General features: G+C 35.4%; 1 protein-coding gene across 2 annotated transcripts in view; it reads left to right on the top strand.

Annotated features, from left to right (window-relative positions):
* Nucleotides 1–17,153, top strand: part of LOC117416476 (serine/Arginine-related protein 53-like) — a 106,781-nt gene that overhangs the window by 79,233 nt on the left and 10,395 nt on the right. For both annotated transcript variants that reach the window (XM_034027584.3, XM_034027585.3), the window contains exon 7: nucleotides 8,821–8,889. In XM_034027584.3, coding sequence (XP_033883475.1) covers nucleotides 8,821–8,889 — 69 coding nt within the window. The remainder of the gene's footprint in view (nucleotides 1–8,820; nucleotides 8,890–17,153) is intronic.

Consider the following 17,153-nt stretch of genomic DNA (forward strand, 5'->3'; position numbering starts at 1 on the left):
AATTAACTTTGAATGAGGAGTGAATTGGCACTGACAGTCTGATAGACTGTGACACAGATTCTGTAGCAAAACAGACGTAGCTCTAATTGATTATCAATATTTTAAGCAAAGTGATGAAAATAAGCATTAAGTGATGAGAAAAGCAGACTTAATACAAGAGGCAGTAACCAGGACTTCAGGGAGGTGGGAATGATTGGGTCTGTCTGCCGTTGCTACTGCAGGTCTATGTCAGTTTTTCACCTCCACAGCACCTGTTCTCTTTGCACAAACCTTGCATGAATATTTTAGCCCGATCTGCATAGTGAATATTAACACCTTATAAAATGTTTTACTCGCACTTTCAAGAACATCTTCTTTTTAATATTTAATGATTTAGACACACTGTTAGCTTTTTTGAAACAGAGGGATGAATTAGAGATTGTGGAGGTTTCAAAACTGACAGCATGTACATCATATTCCAGATACAGTAATGCCATAGAGAGGTACTGAACCACTGTTCAAACTAAATCAATTGCTAATGATAGCTGTTGATGTATTCTATTTTTGAACAAAACCTTGCTTCTTTTAGTGGGTCGACAATTAGCATTTTCCTATTTTATAAAATAAATGTTCCAGAACCCAAAACTGTAGGATTTCCTTGCTGAATCCTATTATCCTATTGGTTATTTAAAGCAATTCTCCTCTTCACTCGTCACCTACAATTGTTCATATTAATTCTCAAATGTGCAGAAACTAATGCACAATTCTCACTGTTAAACATAAGTCACGGAATTGACTTCTCAAAATGATAGCATATTATATGTTACAGTATTTCAAAACATGTTTAGTAATATTAGGAACCAGGCATACCACAAGAAGCTATAATGGATATGAAGATTTGCTTTTTCTTGGAAGCTGTCCCAGTATCACACCTACCAGTTTGAGAGCTGGAGCCCCAAACTTGGAGATCCCGCTATCACGAATCACTGGAGCTATGGTGCCTTGTATGCCATATAGCTCCTTCCCATCTTTAAATGACCTGCCATTGATTGTTGCATAATAAATAGCCTCATGATCCAGTTAGCCATGTGCCATTGCTTCAGTCGTTCAGACCATTTCATTTTCTGTGTAGATTTGATTTCAGCTGCTACTCGTCCACAATTGGAAGAAAACCAGTCTGTGGATAACCTGGATGGTGGGGATCTTGGCCAGTTCATTAGCTCAGCCTCCACTTCATTAGTCTCTCTAGGATTACACTTTAGGTGCTTGACATCACTTTCAGAGAGTTTCAGCTTCTATTCTCAACCCTTTTGATTTTCAACACCATCAGTAGTTGAGCCCAATACCTGGGCTGCAGTCCACCACATTGATCACCCTGCTTTCTGCTAGAAAATATACAAACAGCTTTCAGTATCACAGATTATTATGAGAAAAAAAAAATGTGCACGTTTGTTATGCGAGTCATGAATAAACAATTTGAAAAGGACTTTTACGTTGTTATTTCTAGTATTTTGTTTACTTTATTTCAATCAACTAGAAGTAAGCAGTAGCGCACTCTAATATATGTTCAACCATTAAGCAGTATTATCCGTACAGCCACAATCGTTGAACACAACCATTGTCTTTTGTACTTGGTATGATCCCTCAACAATGTTAGATCTTGATTCTTGTTTGCACCAGTAAACTCCTGAAAAACATCATACATTTAATCTGGAGACCTGATGTACTTTAGTAATACTCTGGTACAGAAATGCTATCCATATTGTGTGTGAAAACCAGACTAAGAAGCTCATAGTTGAGTATGTACGGTACGCAGTTACCATGTTTTCTGTTGTAATCAGGATTGGTGTCTTGATGCATACATAATATTCCTTTAGGGATTTATAGGGGGTGACAGTGCTCCAGTACATTCATATATATCTGAAATACTTAGTTAATTATACCTTAGATCTCTTACTGCTGGTTTCACAGCCCCAGATTAGCACTAATCTAATGTTATTGTAGGCAAAATCGTCCAAGAGTAGTGGTAATTGGGTTCTGTGAAACCAGTCGATTTAAAAGTATTATTGTAGATTTAGCATGCATGCACATTAAACTATTCATTATCAATGGGGAAAAGTTACATTTGTAGAGAATGTAGACATTCTGGAGTTAATATAACTAATATAACTGCTCAAAATGTTACACTGTTTGACTGCATTCTGCTGCTGCTGTGTATCTGAACCTCTTCATACTCAATCTGAAAATGTAATAAAATATCTTTCATCATTTACAAGAGAGCAAAAAAAGTGTCGGCAGCATCCACAAAAAAGTTAAATATTTTATCAAAACCCGAAATATAATCACAGGCATGTTTTCTAAACATAAACAGACTGTTCCAATAATTAATTTAAGTCCTAGGCTATAATCTGCATATCTGTCACTGCAGTCATTCGTTCTTCAAATATACATTAATTTTATATTCATTTCCTCATTATTTTTTCTACTAAGACAATGGTTGGGTCAGAAGGATTTAAGCATTTTCACAACAGATAAAGCTACACATGCAGATACTATTAATTATTGTATTGGGGTACAGTACCGGTACAATTTCAAAAAAGCTACTCATATGAATAATATTTCAATTTCAAATTAATTATATAGTATGTGTGTATTATATATATATATATATATATACTTAATATGTATAATATATAATACTTTTTTGTTGTAAATGTAGGATCATTGACAAATGCATTATATTGTGAGGTAAGTTACACATTATTTAATGTTCTGTGGTAAATCCTACCTCTTTCAAAGCTATTCTCACTTTTCATCGACCTTATAAAATAAGAACAAAGTAATTATTGAATTGGAAAAGTACGGTAGGTCATCTGAATTTTTGCTGTGTTCTGTTCTGCCTCCCTCCCTCCAGCTGGAAGGACACCATGCCCCCTAGTGGCATTGCTCTGTAACATCATATGGAGAGTGTTTAACCTATTGCCCTCATTATCCCATCTGCTACACTGACTGCATTTCAGTGCCAAAGATACTCTAAGTAGGGTATAAAGGTTAACTTTCTTTTAATGGGTAATAAAATGTTCCTCTTTTCTTACAGATGTGAATCACAATTAAATCTAGAGTTGCTATACATCTTCAATTTTAGTAATCTTTGAATTAAAAAAAATAAATAAATAAAATTACATCAAATTGTTTGTTGTGGTATTTTGCAGTCATTTGAAAAATATTGATGCTGTTGAAGGCATTGAAATTCCCCAAAAATAAATATAATTCATAATATTATTTTGATCATTATGTCGCCAACACTGCTGGTTAAATCTGATCACTTTCAGAATACTTCAGTTATTGATAACAATCCTTTACATGTTCGTTATTGCCAACAGTGGAACATAAATCTTGAAAACAAAATTAAAGGATTTTTTTTTTTTTTTTTTTTCTTCTGGTAAGTTGTTATTATCTACTGTTGTTGTTTGCTGTTGACAATTACCAGCAGTTGTCATCAGTGACTTAATTTTCTGCTTTCACTGTAACAGATATTAACCTGCAATAGTACTGTAAGTGTATTTGTCAAGTAATGTGTTATTATTTGGTTTGGCTGACCCTGAGCTGATTAAACTACAGGGCCACATCTGCAGCAGATGGCATGTACATCTTAAATAGTGAATGCATTTTATTTTTCAGAATTTCCATACAAACAGTTGTTTTATTATAAAAAATGATGGAAGTTATGCTCACAGCCTAAATAAAAATCTGACCCAAAGTTTACCAATGCCTTATTTTTTTATTTTTTTTTATTTTGTGCTGCTGATATCTTCCTCTTACTCATTACAAACACAGTAATTATTGAGAGTTCAACTTGTGTGATGTTTATTATAGAAACATCGCTTTATTGGCCACAGGCTAAAATAGATTGCTGCTTTAATGTAGTTCTAGCAGGCAAGCCTTCAGCTCTAGAAGTCATCAGTAGTGTTGTCCTTTATTTATGTTTATGCTAGCAAATACTGCACAGCCAAGAAAGAAAGGCAAGCTCTTTCCCTAGACAGTACAGATATTTACCAGTGTCTGCTTCAGGCTTTTTCTACTGCTCCCAATCTATATGTGTGTCTGCTTTGCCAAGCCTAGAAATGTTTTTGTTGTTTTAATAAGACAGCACAGACTTTAAACTGTGTGCCCTTAATATTTTCAAAAGCTATACCTTTAGGTGAGTTCTGTTCTGTTCTGTTGGTTGTTATCGGAGATCGTATGTTATTGGAGGCGCACTCTTGAGTGCATACTTTTACATTGGTGAATATATCAAAAAGAAACCAGTGCAAATACTGCAATTGGAATGCTCTTTTGATTTGTAGGTGATGAGCAAAACAGGGGTTAGGGCTGCTTTTAAAAAAGGAATACATGGTAACTGCAGATACTTTTAAAAGTGTTTGATATATTTTTCAATAGTTTTTCAATGCTGATTCATTACAGCAATCTGTATGCACTGTATACAAGTGTGTTAGAAATGTGAAAGAAATCCCAAGGCAGTTCGTTAATGTTTCTACAGTACAGTGCATTACATCACCAACCATGTTTTACAGCGAGTATTATAATGTTTGCCTTGCATTCATCCAGATGATTTATTCTTAAATTCCTTTTCATTTTAAATAAAGAAATATATACTTTGTAGACTAGATGAAGATAAAAGTAAATAAAAGAACAGATATTTTGTTTTGTCAACAACACAACACAGTAAAAAACAAAAATAAAAAATAAAAAAAAAATTGCAATTCTTAAAAAAAAAAAAAAAAAAAACTTATTTCCAAGCACATTGAACCCAAACGCTTGTTGAAGAGCAGGACTTTTTGCTCAGATCACTCATTTGTTTATTTTAGATTTAGTTCTGACTTTCAAACACATGCTTTCCTTGATGGATAGCCTATTTTTGGGGGGATATGAGATGGAGAACATTCCCAAGGTACAACCACTAATTTTACACAGTGTGCGTTTTACACAATTGAAAACATAGATGTATATATTTTGCCGAGATGAAGGGAAGGTAGATTTTCTGCTGTGATCATTTCGGCAATAATGCATTGAATTCTCTAAAGAAATTTGAATAGGAATAGAACTCTTGAGGTGCAAACTAAATCTGAAAATGAAAGCTTCAATCAAATCTCCTAAGTGTTCAAAACACTGCTTAAGGAATTGAAGGCCTCCAGTCAAACAGGATGCAAACTAACAAACCATCGCTAATGGGGTATCAAAGGTCTTTTTGGCTACTTCGGTTTCTGAAGAATACCAGCAATTTTCCAAACGTGTTTGTTTGATATTAGGCCTGTGTAATTAATCACACAGGATTCAAATGTATTGTTTTTCTCGAGGCAGAGACAATGTGATCTGATCAGATGTATTGGTATCTGTGGTATTTCCAAGCATTTTTTTGATCCCCACATGGTATGAAAACAGAAATTCATGTTCATTTTCCTTGTAAGAGGTCCTGCGTGAACTTGTTATTTGAACCTGTAGTGAGTCGCCATTGGACAAAGGTAGATTTAACACAATGTAAGCTGAGTCAGTGTCTTGCACACAGGCATGCAGAAATAATTTAGAGGTCAAGCGTTTTTTTGTTTTTTTTTTCATTTATTTATTTTATGTTTTAAAATACGATCAATGTCCTCTTGCTGAGAATGATGTCATTTAAGCAATGAGTTCATGTCATCTGAGGCATGACCCTTTCACAAGCTGCCCAAAACACCGTGCTACGACTCTGAGCAGTGTAAGTCTGGATGATATCCATGTGGGCTCTTTACAGCTCAACCAACAATATCAATTCAACCAGTAGTTTATGGCTGATGATTTCATAATTTATATATATATATATATATATATATATATATATATATATATATATATATATATCTCAATGACAAAGTTGTTTTTTTAAAGGCTGCATGATGCATTCTAAAATTATTGTTGTTTCTTAATTTTTACTACAATGAAATGGCTTACTGTGTATGCAAGAAATCATCCGTTGAGCCACCTTTAATTCAAAGAACAGAAATATGCCCAGATTTACCATAGCTTATATATTCACGGCATACTGCAATTTAATAACACGTTTCACATTTTTCTTTAATATAATTTCTGCATGCTGACCTCCCAGCCTTTTGTAAAATACCAATGAATTGTTCTTTCTAAGGAGTAATAGGAAATCACTAAGAAAGACCAAACTACCATACTGTAATAGATAAATCAAATTCAGGCATGCTAGTTTATTGAATCTAAATTGTGCCCAGTTGGCCCAAGAGCTATATATAAGCCATCCATCTTCGCTTGATAATGGAGGTTCTTGAAATCCACCTGATGTTTGCATTATTAAATTTCACTCTAATGAGCTCTGCTAATACATTTTGAAGATGGTTGTAAAGAGTAGAATGTGGTTTGGAGCGGGATAATTTGAATGAAACATTAGCCTAGCATTTTACATGACTCAAGGGGTAGATCTACAATTACACATATAATCCAAATTGGATTTCAATGAGATTTCTATTATCCGTGTCCTTCCAGCAGAAACGAAATGAAGTGTAAATGAAGTAAAAGTGTTTACCATTTCGAAGAGTTTGTTTTTATTGCCTGGTTCGAAACATTCTTGATAGGATGCAGTCTGGCATTACATATACACAAAATATTACAAAAGCCTATACATGCCAAAGTTAAACCTTCTACAGCAGCCTTAAACCCACAGTGCTTGTTTAGTTAATTTTATGTTCCTCTTGATTTACTATTAAGCACACATTCTGGTTGTTATCTAGTCGTAGTGTGTGTTGGCGGCATGGCAATGTGATTTAGCTGATAGCCTCAAACAGTGTTTTTTAGCGTAGTTAATGAGGATTTCAAAGCCTTTTTGGAATACGCTATTTAAGATCATTCTCCCATATACTGCTTATTGAACTTGGAAATAGGCCATAACATTAAGTTAATTTCCCATGCCCGAGTGTGACAGCCACTTTGTTTGTGAGAATTTCTCTGCAAATTAGCCGGGTGCACTGGCTTTAGTGGCCCTCTGTATTTTTAATGACCGTGTAATATAGTTGGCAGTGCATACTACACGGTGGCGCAGCCTACTTTAGAATTGTTTTTATTTCAAACATGTTTACCAGCAAAATGTAAGAGTTTGCTTCATGAATGAATGTTTTTATAACGGAATGCAAACAATCATTTTTAATTTACATTGATTGAAACCTTGTTAAATTGCTATGAAAATCTAACAAACAAAAATCTCATGAAGAACCTAAAATATGATCTTGGTTATATATATATATATATATATATATATATATATATATATATATATATATATATATATATATATATATATATAATGTAAGTTTTTGCTCAAAAAAGCCAACTTCCCAACATTTTGGGAAAGTGTGTGTGTGTATATATATATATATATATATATATATATATATATATATATATATATAAATTAGTTTTTGGATCAGAAATGTAAAATCAACAAATTAATTTGCAATACAATCCAGATCAAAACATTATAAAATTCATTTTCATTTATCTGCTGCGCACATCAACAGGTAATATGCAAGCATGATGGTTTGTGCATACGTAGATATTTTGTGGAATTATGGAATCTATTTTTTTTTTTTTTAGTTGGGCAGCAGTGTGGAGTAGTGGTTAGGGCTCTGGATTCTTGACTGGAGGGTTGTGGGTTCAATCCCCAGTGGGGGACACTGCTGTTGTACCCTTGAGCAAGGTACTTTACCTAGATTGCTCCAGTAAAAACCCAACTGTATAAATGGGTAATTGTATGTAAAAATAATGTGAAATAATGTATAATGTGATATCTTGTAACAATTGTAAGTCGCCCTGGATAAGGGCGTCTGCTAAGAAATAAATAATAATAAAATAATAGTAATAGTTAATCTTTTTTTTGGTTTGTCGCAGTGCTTACTTTCTGAAACTGGTATTGTCTTGAAGACATTATTGTAGCCTTTGAAAAAGTCACTCAAGGCATGTTGACAGAACAGTTTAAGTTGCTGTCTACAGTGCATGGAATCATTCTGCCCATTGATGGCTGCTTTAATGTAACAATTAATTTAATTTAATTGAATCTATTTTATCGTTGTTGAGCTTAGTTTTCTGCTTTTTACTCCCTTAACGGCCAGGTAGCATTTTAATAGCTCAGTACTTATTTAAAGTTTAAAGTCATCAAGTGTAATGCTATTAGAGACTGATTTTCACATAGTTCACTCATCAGGCAGTAAGCAATATAGCAATAAAGGGAAATGGCTCCTTTGAGACATTAATGCTTCGGAATAAATGATGTGCTAGAACAGAAATGTAATTAATTTACAGAGTATATTGATAGTCCCTCCTTACTTCCCGTTAGATTTTTAATCTTCTTTAACATATTTACTGTTTTTTTTTTAAAAGTTGTGTAATAGCCGAAACGGGATTTTCAAGTGTTTTTAATATATAAAGTATACATATACTTTTCCAGGTTTTTAGTCACAGTTTTAAACCAGTGACTAAAGTTTTCCTGTAATCGCAGTTGATACCATCCTATTTGTATATATAGGAGCCAAATGTATGGATTCACAAAATAAAATAAAATAATAAGTTATCTCATTTTATCGAGATGTAGAAGATCCACTGACATACATATTTTTTTAAACAGGTTTGTTGTGCACCACACCGATATTGTGTAAAAGGGAGAAATGGCTATTGGGATAGCTTCGTTCAATCAAAATCTGAGCTACTGTCTGCAGTAGATCTACGAGATCAACATTGTTAATACATGAGAGAAAGAGAGATTCATTCAACCCTGATCTGTTTCTATTGCAGCTGAAACTGATGAAGTATTAAAAGCGAAGGAGAAGAAAGAGGAGGAGGCGAGGAAGAAGAAAGAAGACGGTAATGTAACAATCCTGAGATAATGAACAAGGAAGGTGGGAGTTTAGCTTGCTTCTAGTTTTGGCACTGGATAAAGCTGGGTTTGTTTCTGAATTGGTGTCCATTGCGATGTTGTGCTGGTTTGTATTCTGTTTCTTATTACTGTTGATTTATAGGTACCAAAATAGATGAACGACTATTTGTCCCATGTGATTGGCCCTAGAAATAGCTATTCAATGTAAAGCTTTGCCTCCTTCTAACCATCCTACTCAACCACAGATGTCCATTAACAAAGCACAGTAGTGTGCTGAATATTCAGAATGGACTTGGAAGATAGAAAGATTTAGTTTTATTCTGCCACCAATGGACACTGTGTACGCTAATGTGTTTTTATTTATTTATTTATTTATTTATTTATTTATTTACATGCCTCCCTACTCAGTACCTAAAGTTTGATAGTAAAGTTAGACAGCTATTGCTTTCTTTTTGTGTGCAACTGAAGATATGTATTTAATTAATTAAATGAGTTAGCTGGTGTGTGCACTTGAAAGATTCAAGGGGTCCCCAAACCCCCACCGTTTTAGTTTCTTGCATTGGGATGACCATATTTCTGGCTGCATGCCCAAACCCTCTTACTCTTGTATTCCTAATGGTACCTCTGACCTTCGCTAATTCAGGTTTGTGCATATAAACGCCTCGCAGGGCATGAATTTTCCCCTTTCCGAATTGAATTACTCCTCTTCACATCTGAATGGCACATGTAATAAATGCCAGACATTCAGAACACTGTGATTATATAATGTAATCGTATATGCCAGGTCTAACTGGATTCTAATAAAGTAGAAAAAAAGTTATGTATAGGTAGTTTTAATTTAGTTTATGGATGTTATTTTTTTTATTTCTTTTTTTGCTACTTGAGATCCAAATACCTATCTTTGCATGGCTATCTTTGATTTTCATGCCCAAACCACTGTCCTGATTGGGATGTTGTAGGGTACCTTGCTGTTGATGGCCAATGTATTTTCAGTGCAAAGAGTTACTTTCTTTCCACCTTTGTGAAAACCCACACCTTGCTGCCATATGGCATTCAGTACTGTAAAAGCTGTTGCTTATAATGGCTTCATGTGGGAAGTGCTGCAACTCCTAAAACAAGAAACAGAAAATCTATGTAATGGAACTTTACATAGATTTTTTATTTTATTTATTTATTTATTTATTTTTTTAAATGGGAAGGAAAATAAGTTGCTCCTGCTGTCTTTTCTTCCACGCTCTTTAAGAAACATCTGCTAACTCATTCATTTTCCATTGCAGAGTACAGTAAACCTTATCGTTATTGAGTAGCCTTTAGTGCTGTATGTCCCTTGATTTCATTTTTTGGGCTGAGCTGAGACAGAAGGAATGACGGGCTTTATATTGTAACAGTCTTGTGGTGAAGAGTGCACAGCCAGCATTTCTTTTTTTTTATTTTTTTTTTTTTTATAAAGGATACTGTGTTTTGCTTGAAACACAGAACAACCTTTTATAATGCATAAAGCAGTTGTGCATTTTGAAAAGAAAAGGAAGTGTATGTGTCTTTTATATGATACTTTTATTATAACTACTACATTTAAAAGGCATTACAGTAATATCATTCTGAAGAAAAAGATCTGTAGGTTTCTAAACAGAGCAGTTTCTTTTGTGCACTGCTCACACTCTTGGCTAATTAAAAAGAAAAAGAGAAATAGCAGTCCGGGCATTACTGTGTGTGCAAAGATCAAAGCCTTGATTCATAATGCCTTTTCATTTTTTTTTCTTTCTTGCTACAAGTCTTTTGAAGTGATTTCGAAAGGCTATTTTATTAGTATTAAAAATAAATGTTACAATACAATGTAAAACTTTGTACTCTTAAATTAGTATGAGTATAAGGAAGTGTACATTTGAAAACTAAATATAATATTAAAAAAAAAAAAAAAAACATTTGCAAATATTATGATTATATTATTCAACTGTTTTAATGATGTAAGACTCTTTATAAAGTAGTTTCCACATAGACTTTAAGAATATATAGCTAGATGTTGGGTTATTACATGGGAGGAATATTTGTTTCTAAAAAGCTTTCCTAAAAAATTCTAGTTTTAAATCCCACACTTGAAATGCATAGTTCATAGTGTTTAGACCTTAAATAGCCCTTAACATGTGCCCACAGTCTTGCATTGCTATTGCTACCATTCATTTTAATGAGAGAAATGATTACATGTTTTTAACCTTTGGTCTGAAAGGTAAACAAGACCATAAATAGCTTTAAAGATTGAGAATAGTATCTTTTTGCAGAAAAAGGGTTGTTAATTACAGTGGGTATACAGCAGGTCATAAGTGCAATTTGAACCTGTTTGTGTTGCTGTTCGAGAATTATGTGGCTATTAAATATGTAGTCAGGTTTTTCCTCTGTCATCTTCGCATGCCATTTACACCTCATCAGGATGTAACTAGCTGTGTTGTCAATCACTACTGATGCAGCCTGCAAACTGTCTGTGTGGAGATTACATTGTCATGCTCACCAATCTGGTCTCCTTTCCTAGTTTTTAGGCAACGTGTTTCTTTTTTTTCTAATCTTAATTAGGACTGGGGTTAGCTTGCCTCTTTTTATTAATTTTCACATTTTCATAAAAAAAAAATTGTAATAGGGGAAGAAATGATTGCCTATGTTGATGCATTTAGAATTTTCCGTTACCACTTTTGTGGGAAAATTACTTTATTCTGATATATTATTATACATTATTTCACATTATACAGCTATCACATTATTTTTTACATACAATTACCCATTTATACAGTTGGGTTTTTACTGGAGCAATCTAGGTAAAGTACCTTGCTCAAGGGTACAGCAGCAGTGTCCCCCACCTTGGATTGAACCCACAACCCCTCCGGTCAAGAGTCCAGAGCCCTAACCACTACTCCACATTGCTGCTGCCATCACTTTTATTGGTTTAAAAGACATAGAAAGGGTGATGTTTACAAAAAGTTTTTTTTTTGGGAAGTATTCCTTGGGCTCTGCAGTAATCAATGTGAAAGTTCAGCCACTGTTACAGGAACACAGCTCTGAAAAAAATATCTTGTGTTTTTTTTTTTTTTTTTTTTAAACTAAATCTATGGAATGATTATAAAATGCATCATTACAGTACCTACTTCTGAAAAGGGTTAGAATAGCACTTAGCTTTTAGTAATAGTTTTCTTGTGTTACTTGTATTGTATTTTCATTACAAAACAGAGAACGATTGGACAGTGATGCTAAGTATAATCTGCTCAGAAATCAAGTTATTTGACCTCCAAGCCCAACAATACACACTCCTGCTGGACTGCTGTTAAATATTTAGTGCCTTCCTGTCATGAATACAAATGGGGGACAAATTAGAATCTACAAGCGGCTGACCCAAGCATCAGATCAGAGACATGGGGCTCACACTGCTTTAAATGTTTTAATTATCACGGTCCCTTCTGCCACTTGAAGGACATGCTAAGAAATTTAGAATCTGGTAAACACCATGTTTACTCTCTTTTAATCTGCCTTTATCAAACCGTAATACAAAAAAAATGATTTTTACAACATGTTTTATTTGTTTTTGCTTTTAACATTTGGTTGCAATGCTTTAATATTGAAAAAAAAAATCCTATGGGTGTACACTGGCATTTATTGATGATATTGTCAGTATATCATAACCTTTTACTAGATCTATATCCACAGCTGTGTTTGTTGCGTGTATTCCTGTAAAACCGTTTTACAATAAAGGTGGTGTTGAGTTCAAGTAACATTAATAGATTTAACTGAGCAAGATGTCGTCAGTGTGAGCATAAATGACAATTTCTATTTGGAATTTAGTGTTTTAACTACAGATGATAACTAGTTATTGTTTCTTATACAAACTCATATCAGGATTCTTATGATTTGTTACCGGTTTGTTTTGATGTGCTAAAAACAAAACTTGAATATTGATTTTTGTTTTTCCTAAGGAAACACAGTTTATATTCATTTTAATATTGGGAAAAATAGTTACATTTTCCACAATCTCTAAAAGAAGTCTCGCGGTACAAGTAGCTTATCATTGATCAGTTTTTATTATTACGCTTATACATATTTATACTGTGTACACATCCTTACACATGTTCGCAATTTGAACCACTACTGACATTTTCATGTTTGCTCAACTATATTACAGTAAGTACCATGCATAATCCAGGCAGCAGAAAATGAAAAAAAATAAAATCATACTCATCATTCTACATTGCATGCTTGCTTCATTAACATGGAAACGTTTATGTACATTTTTTACAACATTGATTTCAGAAGATACATTTATATTTCTTTTTTTTACATTAATTGATTTTTTTTTCTCTCTCTCTCTTCTTCCCAAGGTGTGTTGCCCCACGTTGAAATGATTAGTTATGCCTGGCTTGTAAGCAGTGAATCAGAGTTATATACCCGTGGGAAATAAATTTGGCAGAAAATCACTATGAGAAGATTTAATTATCACTCTGAGACCTTTTCCTTTTCTAACCCAGTGATCCTGAAACTCCGTGTGTTACAGCCAAATCTGTGTGGACGCCAAGCCGCGCCTCGCAATTTGTTCCTCCACACGATGATAAGCCAAGCAATTACTGGCTTATTGATTTTTCATCATGGCAAATTTAAAGTTGATTTTTTCTTGAAAAGGCAGGGGTGATTAAGTGTTTCCCCTTGGTTCAGTACAAGGGAGAGCTGTGGCAGAATCTAATATCCTGAGGTCGACCTCTGTAGGCAGATAATGGGGTGCCTTACCCATGTGTTAAACAGAAAAATGAGGGCTACAAATGTGATAGGATATCTGGGAAGACAGTTTAATTTGCTCCATTTAAGTCATGTGTCACATGCTTGAGGAACATCGGTGTGAATGAGGCTGAAATGTATAGAGCCACGTGGGCAAGAGGAATGGGCCATTACAGACTGGGACCCTGCCAGACAAATAGCAATAAGCAGAACCATACTTTGCTCAGCGGCTTTTAGGGAAACTTTTCAACAGGAAATGCGGAGCGAGCCGAGCCTAAGTTCATTAGCGATGAATGCCCAAACTCTCTCGCTTGTGATGTTCAAAAACCAATATAAACAGAGAGTCACCTTTGAAACAGTTAAACCTTTTTTTTGGTTTTGTTTTGGTGCATTTGTCACAGTCATTTAGAGATGTGAATTTTCATTTGGCACTAGTGAGGTTGTTTGACATTGTTTATAATAGAACATCCAAATTTAAATAATGTTTGATTTCAGGACGGTTGTTTAGTGTTTCTTACTATGACTGCGTGGCTGACTATATTAAAGCAGAGTAATCTGTGCAAGCAGAGTACTATTGAGTGGTGGTGCATTGGTGGCCTTCTAGAAGTACCAGTGTAAAGTTTATAGCAGTGCAAAGCAAATGAAACAGTGTGGTTGTGTTGTGATTTTAATAAGGGTTCCTGTTACAGTGTAGGAAAGGTTGATACTACGCAATGGCCTAAACATATTAACACATCATCAGCACCCCACATTGTTCTCTTAAACAGTGTACATTCTGTATAATTGGTAATGGGTGGTCAGAAATGTTCAAATAGGTGAACCTCAAATAAATTGTGTCCAACATGCAAAACTGTTTCAATCAATATTTGCTCAAAGTTTGTAATGTATTGATGCTCACCCATGGCCCTTGCAAACCATTCCAGTCAAGGAACTTGTTCCAACTATATTCTTTTTCTTTTTAAATTTAGTCGTCGCCAATTTTTTTATCCCGGTTTTTCTCCCCAATTTAGCATGCCCAATTATTATCTGTATCCTCGGCTCACCGCTCGCAACCCCCCCTGCGACTCGGGAAACGGAGGCTGGAACACGCGTCCTCCGAAACGTGCTCCTGCCAAGCCGTCATTTTTCGCACTGCAGATCCACAGCAATGCCACCAGACCTATAGTGCCGGAGGACAACACAGATCTGGCGGCTCCACTGCAGAACCACAGGCGCCCTATCGGCCACAGGGGTCGCTGATGTGCGGTGAGCCGTGGATTCCCCTGGCGACCTAAGCCCTCCCTACCCGGGCAGCGCTCAGCCAATTGTGCGCCGCCCCCTAGGAACTCCCGGTCACGGTCGGCTCTGACATAGCCTGGATTCGAACCTGCGATCTCCAGGCTATAGGGCACATCCTGCACTCCGCGCGGAGCGCCTTTACTGGATGCTCCACTCAGGAGCCCTCAACTATATTCTTAAGTTTTGAAATAAATGGTCCAGAGCCTTGTTCCAACACAGCTTTAATTGTTTAATTGAACCCCGGTGTTGTACTAAGTGATAAAAGGCCGGAATGTAACAAGGTATTGGATTGGGAGTGAATACCACTGATGTACTGTAAGGTGTGACATTCATTTCATTAGTAATTGCAAACTGGATCTGTACTGTCTGGGCTGCAGCGAAAGGGTTAATTTGAGATACGCACTTCAGGCTTTTACCTAATGATTTCAGTTCATTAGAATAGCCGAGAAAGACTTCTATAATTTAATATTAGGGCAGCTGTTAAATTTGCTTGAGCACTGTTCGATTACAGTGAGGTCACACTTTGACACTACAGTAAGTTAAAGTGCTATGCTAGGTGGTAATGTATTACAATGCTTTAAGTTTATTAGGTATTGTTGGAGGTCAGGAGCGTTCTAGCGTCTGAACCTAGTTAATTTGATCCTGGACAGTGGCAGTGACTTTTGAGGCTTGGTCATCAGAACTTGGCCCCCACAAGGTCACTAATAGTTCACTTATGATAGTCATTCTGTGACTGCAGGGTGCATAAGTATGGGATTGCAATTCCAGCATTTCCATGAATAGCTAATTTGCTAAAATAAATTCTATCATGGTAGTCAACTTTTGAAAATGTTTACATTTTTTTTTCTTTCTCTGGCGATTAACCATCATTAAGATTGATGCAAACATATCGTACACAGTAGACATTCTTGCATTTAAAGATGTGTTTCCACACCCGGAGTTGGTTTGAAACATGTTTAACTGCCCTTATTACATCAGATATTTGATTTCCTGTACCGTACTTGTATAATGCTAACAGTCACTCCAAAAATATTTTAAAGTAAACTTTGTCCATATGGTTGCCTGCAATTACAGTGTATGCCATCCCATACATTATTAGTAACACGTGAGTTTTATTTACTGTACAATTTACATAAACCAACGTTGCTTCACGGCAATAACACCAACATATTTAAAGGCATATTGTTCTAAAATTGCTCTCAGTTGATATCAACATACCAGAAAAATCCAGGTATGAATTTGTCATGTAGTTTCTCTTGTAGTTCTGCTTGAGTGTGCCTGAATACTGGACAGAGTGCACACATTCTTTTTAAAAAAGGAATACATTGCAGTCTGCTCTTGGTAACAGCATCTTAATAAGGAATGGTGAAGAAATGGGGTGTTTGTTTGGATTCTATAGATTTTTGTCTTTTGTCGTTTTAAGTGGAGGCTAGTGGAAATCTGGTAAGTGTAGGAGAAAGCATTCCTTGTCTAAGTCCCTAGAAGTCAAACTGGAGCATTCTGGGAGAATATGGCTTTAAACTGTCTGGTACCTTGCAGGAGTAAGGTGATGTGGGATTTGCGCTGAAAATAAAAAAAAAGTCAATATCTTTTGTTCTGGTATAACAAAACATGTTCCACTAGGGAAGAAATGCTTTTGATATATGTACAGTATGTTTGTATATCTGTGTGCATGTACAATGCCAAATGTTGAATAGATAGATAAACATTTGACATTGTATAAATAACCCCTAAAATATCATATCATATACATTCAAGCTCCTTCATATGGTATTTATATTATGTATTTGGAACAAAGTGCTCCGTTTTATGTGCTTGGGCTACCCAAAAGCAGCATCAAAAACCAAAATAAAAACCAAAACTAATTTAGATTGCATAGAAGATTCAAGTGCTCTCTCTTTCAGTGAGCCTCGTGCCGTTTCTAAAGCTATTGTTTATGCTTGTGTTGGGGTAATTACTTTATAATTGGACTGTTATTGAATGAAGCGTGTAGATTGCAATCTTGAACTTATCGGTGACAATGCTTCTCTTGCAACATGGTTCACGTGGCCAACCAAATGTGCTGGTTGATAAGTGAGGACCTACCCCCTCCCCCTGGGGCGAGGAAAGCACCTTGGTCAGCCGTGATCGGTCCAGCGGGACTCTGGGGCCCTCCCGTGTGTCTGTGCAGCAGCTTCATTAGGCTGACACTACCACCTGGTGTGGATGTTTCCAGTCTCCAGGGGAT

The sequence above is a fragment of the Acipenser ruthenus genome, chromosome 12 (genome assembly GCF_902713425.1).
Source record: "Acipenser ruthenus chromosome 12, fAciRut3.2 maternal haplotype, whole genome shotgun sequence".
Taxonomy (NCBI): Eukaryota; Metazoa; Chordata; class Actinopteri; order Acipenseriformes; family Acipenseridae; genus Acipenser; species Acipenser ruthenus.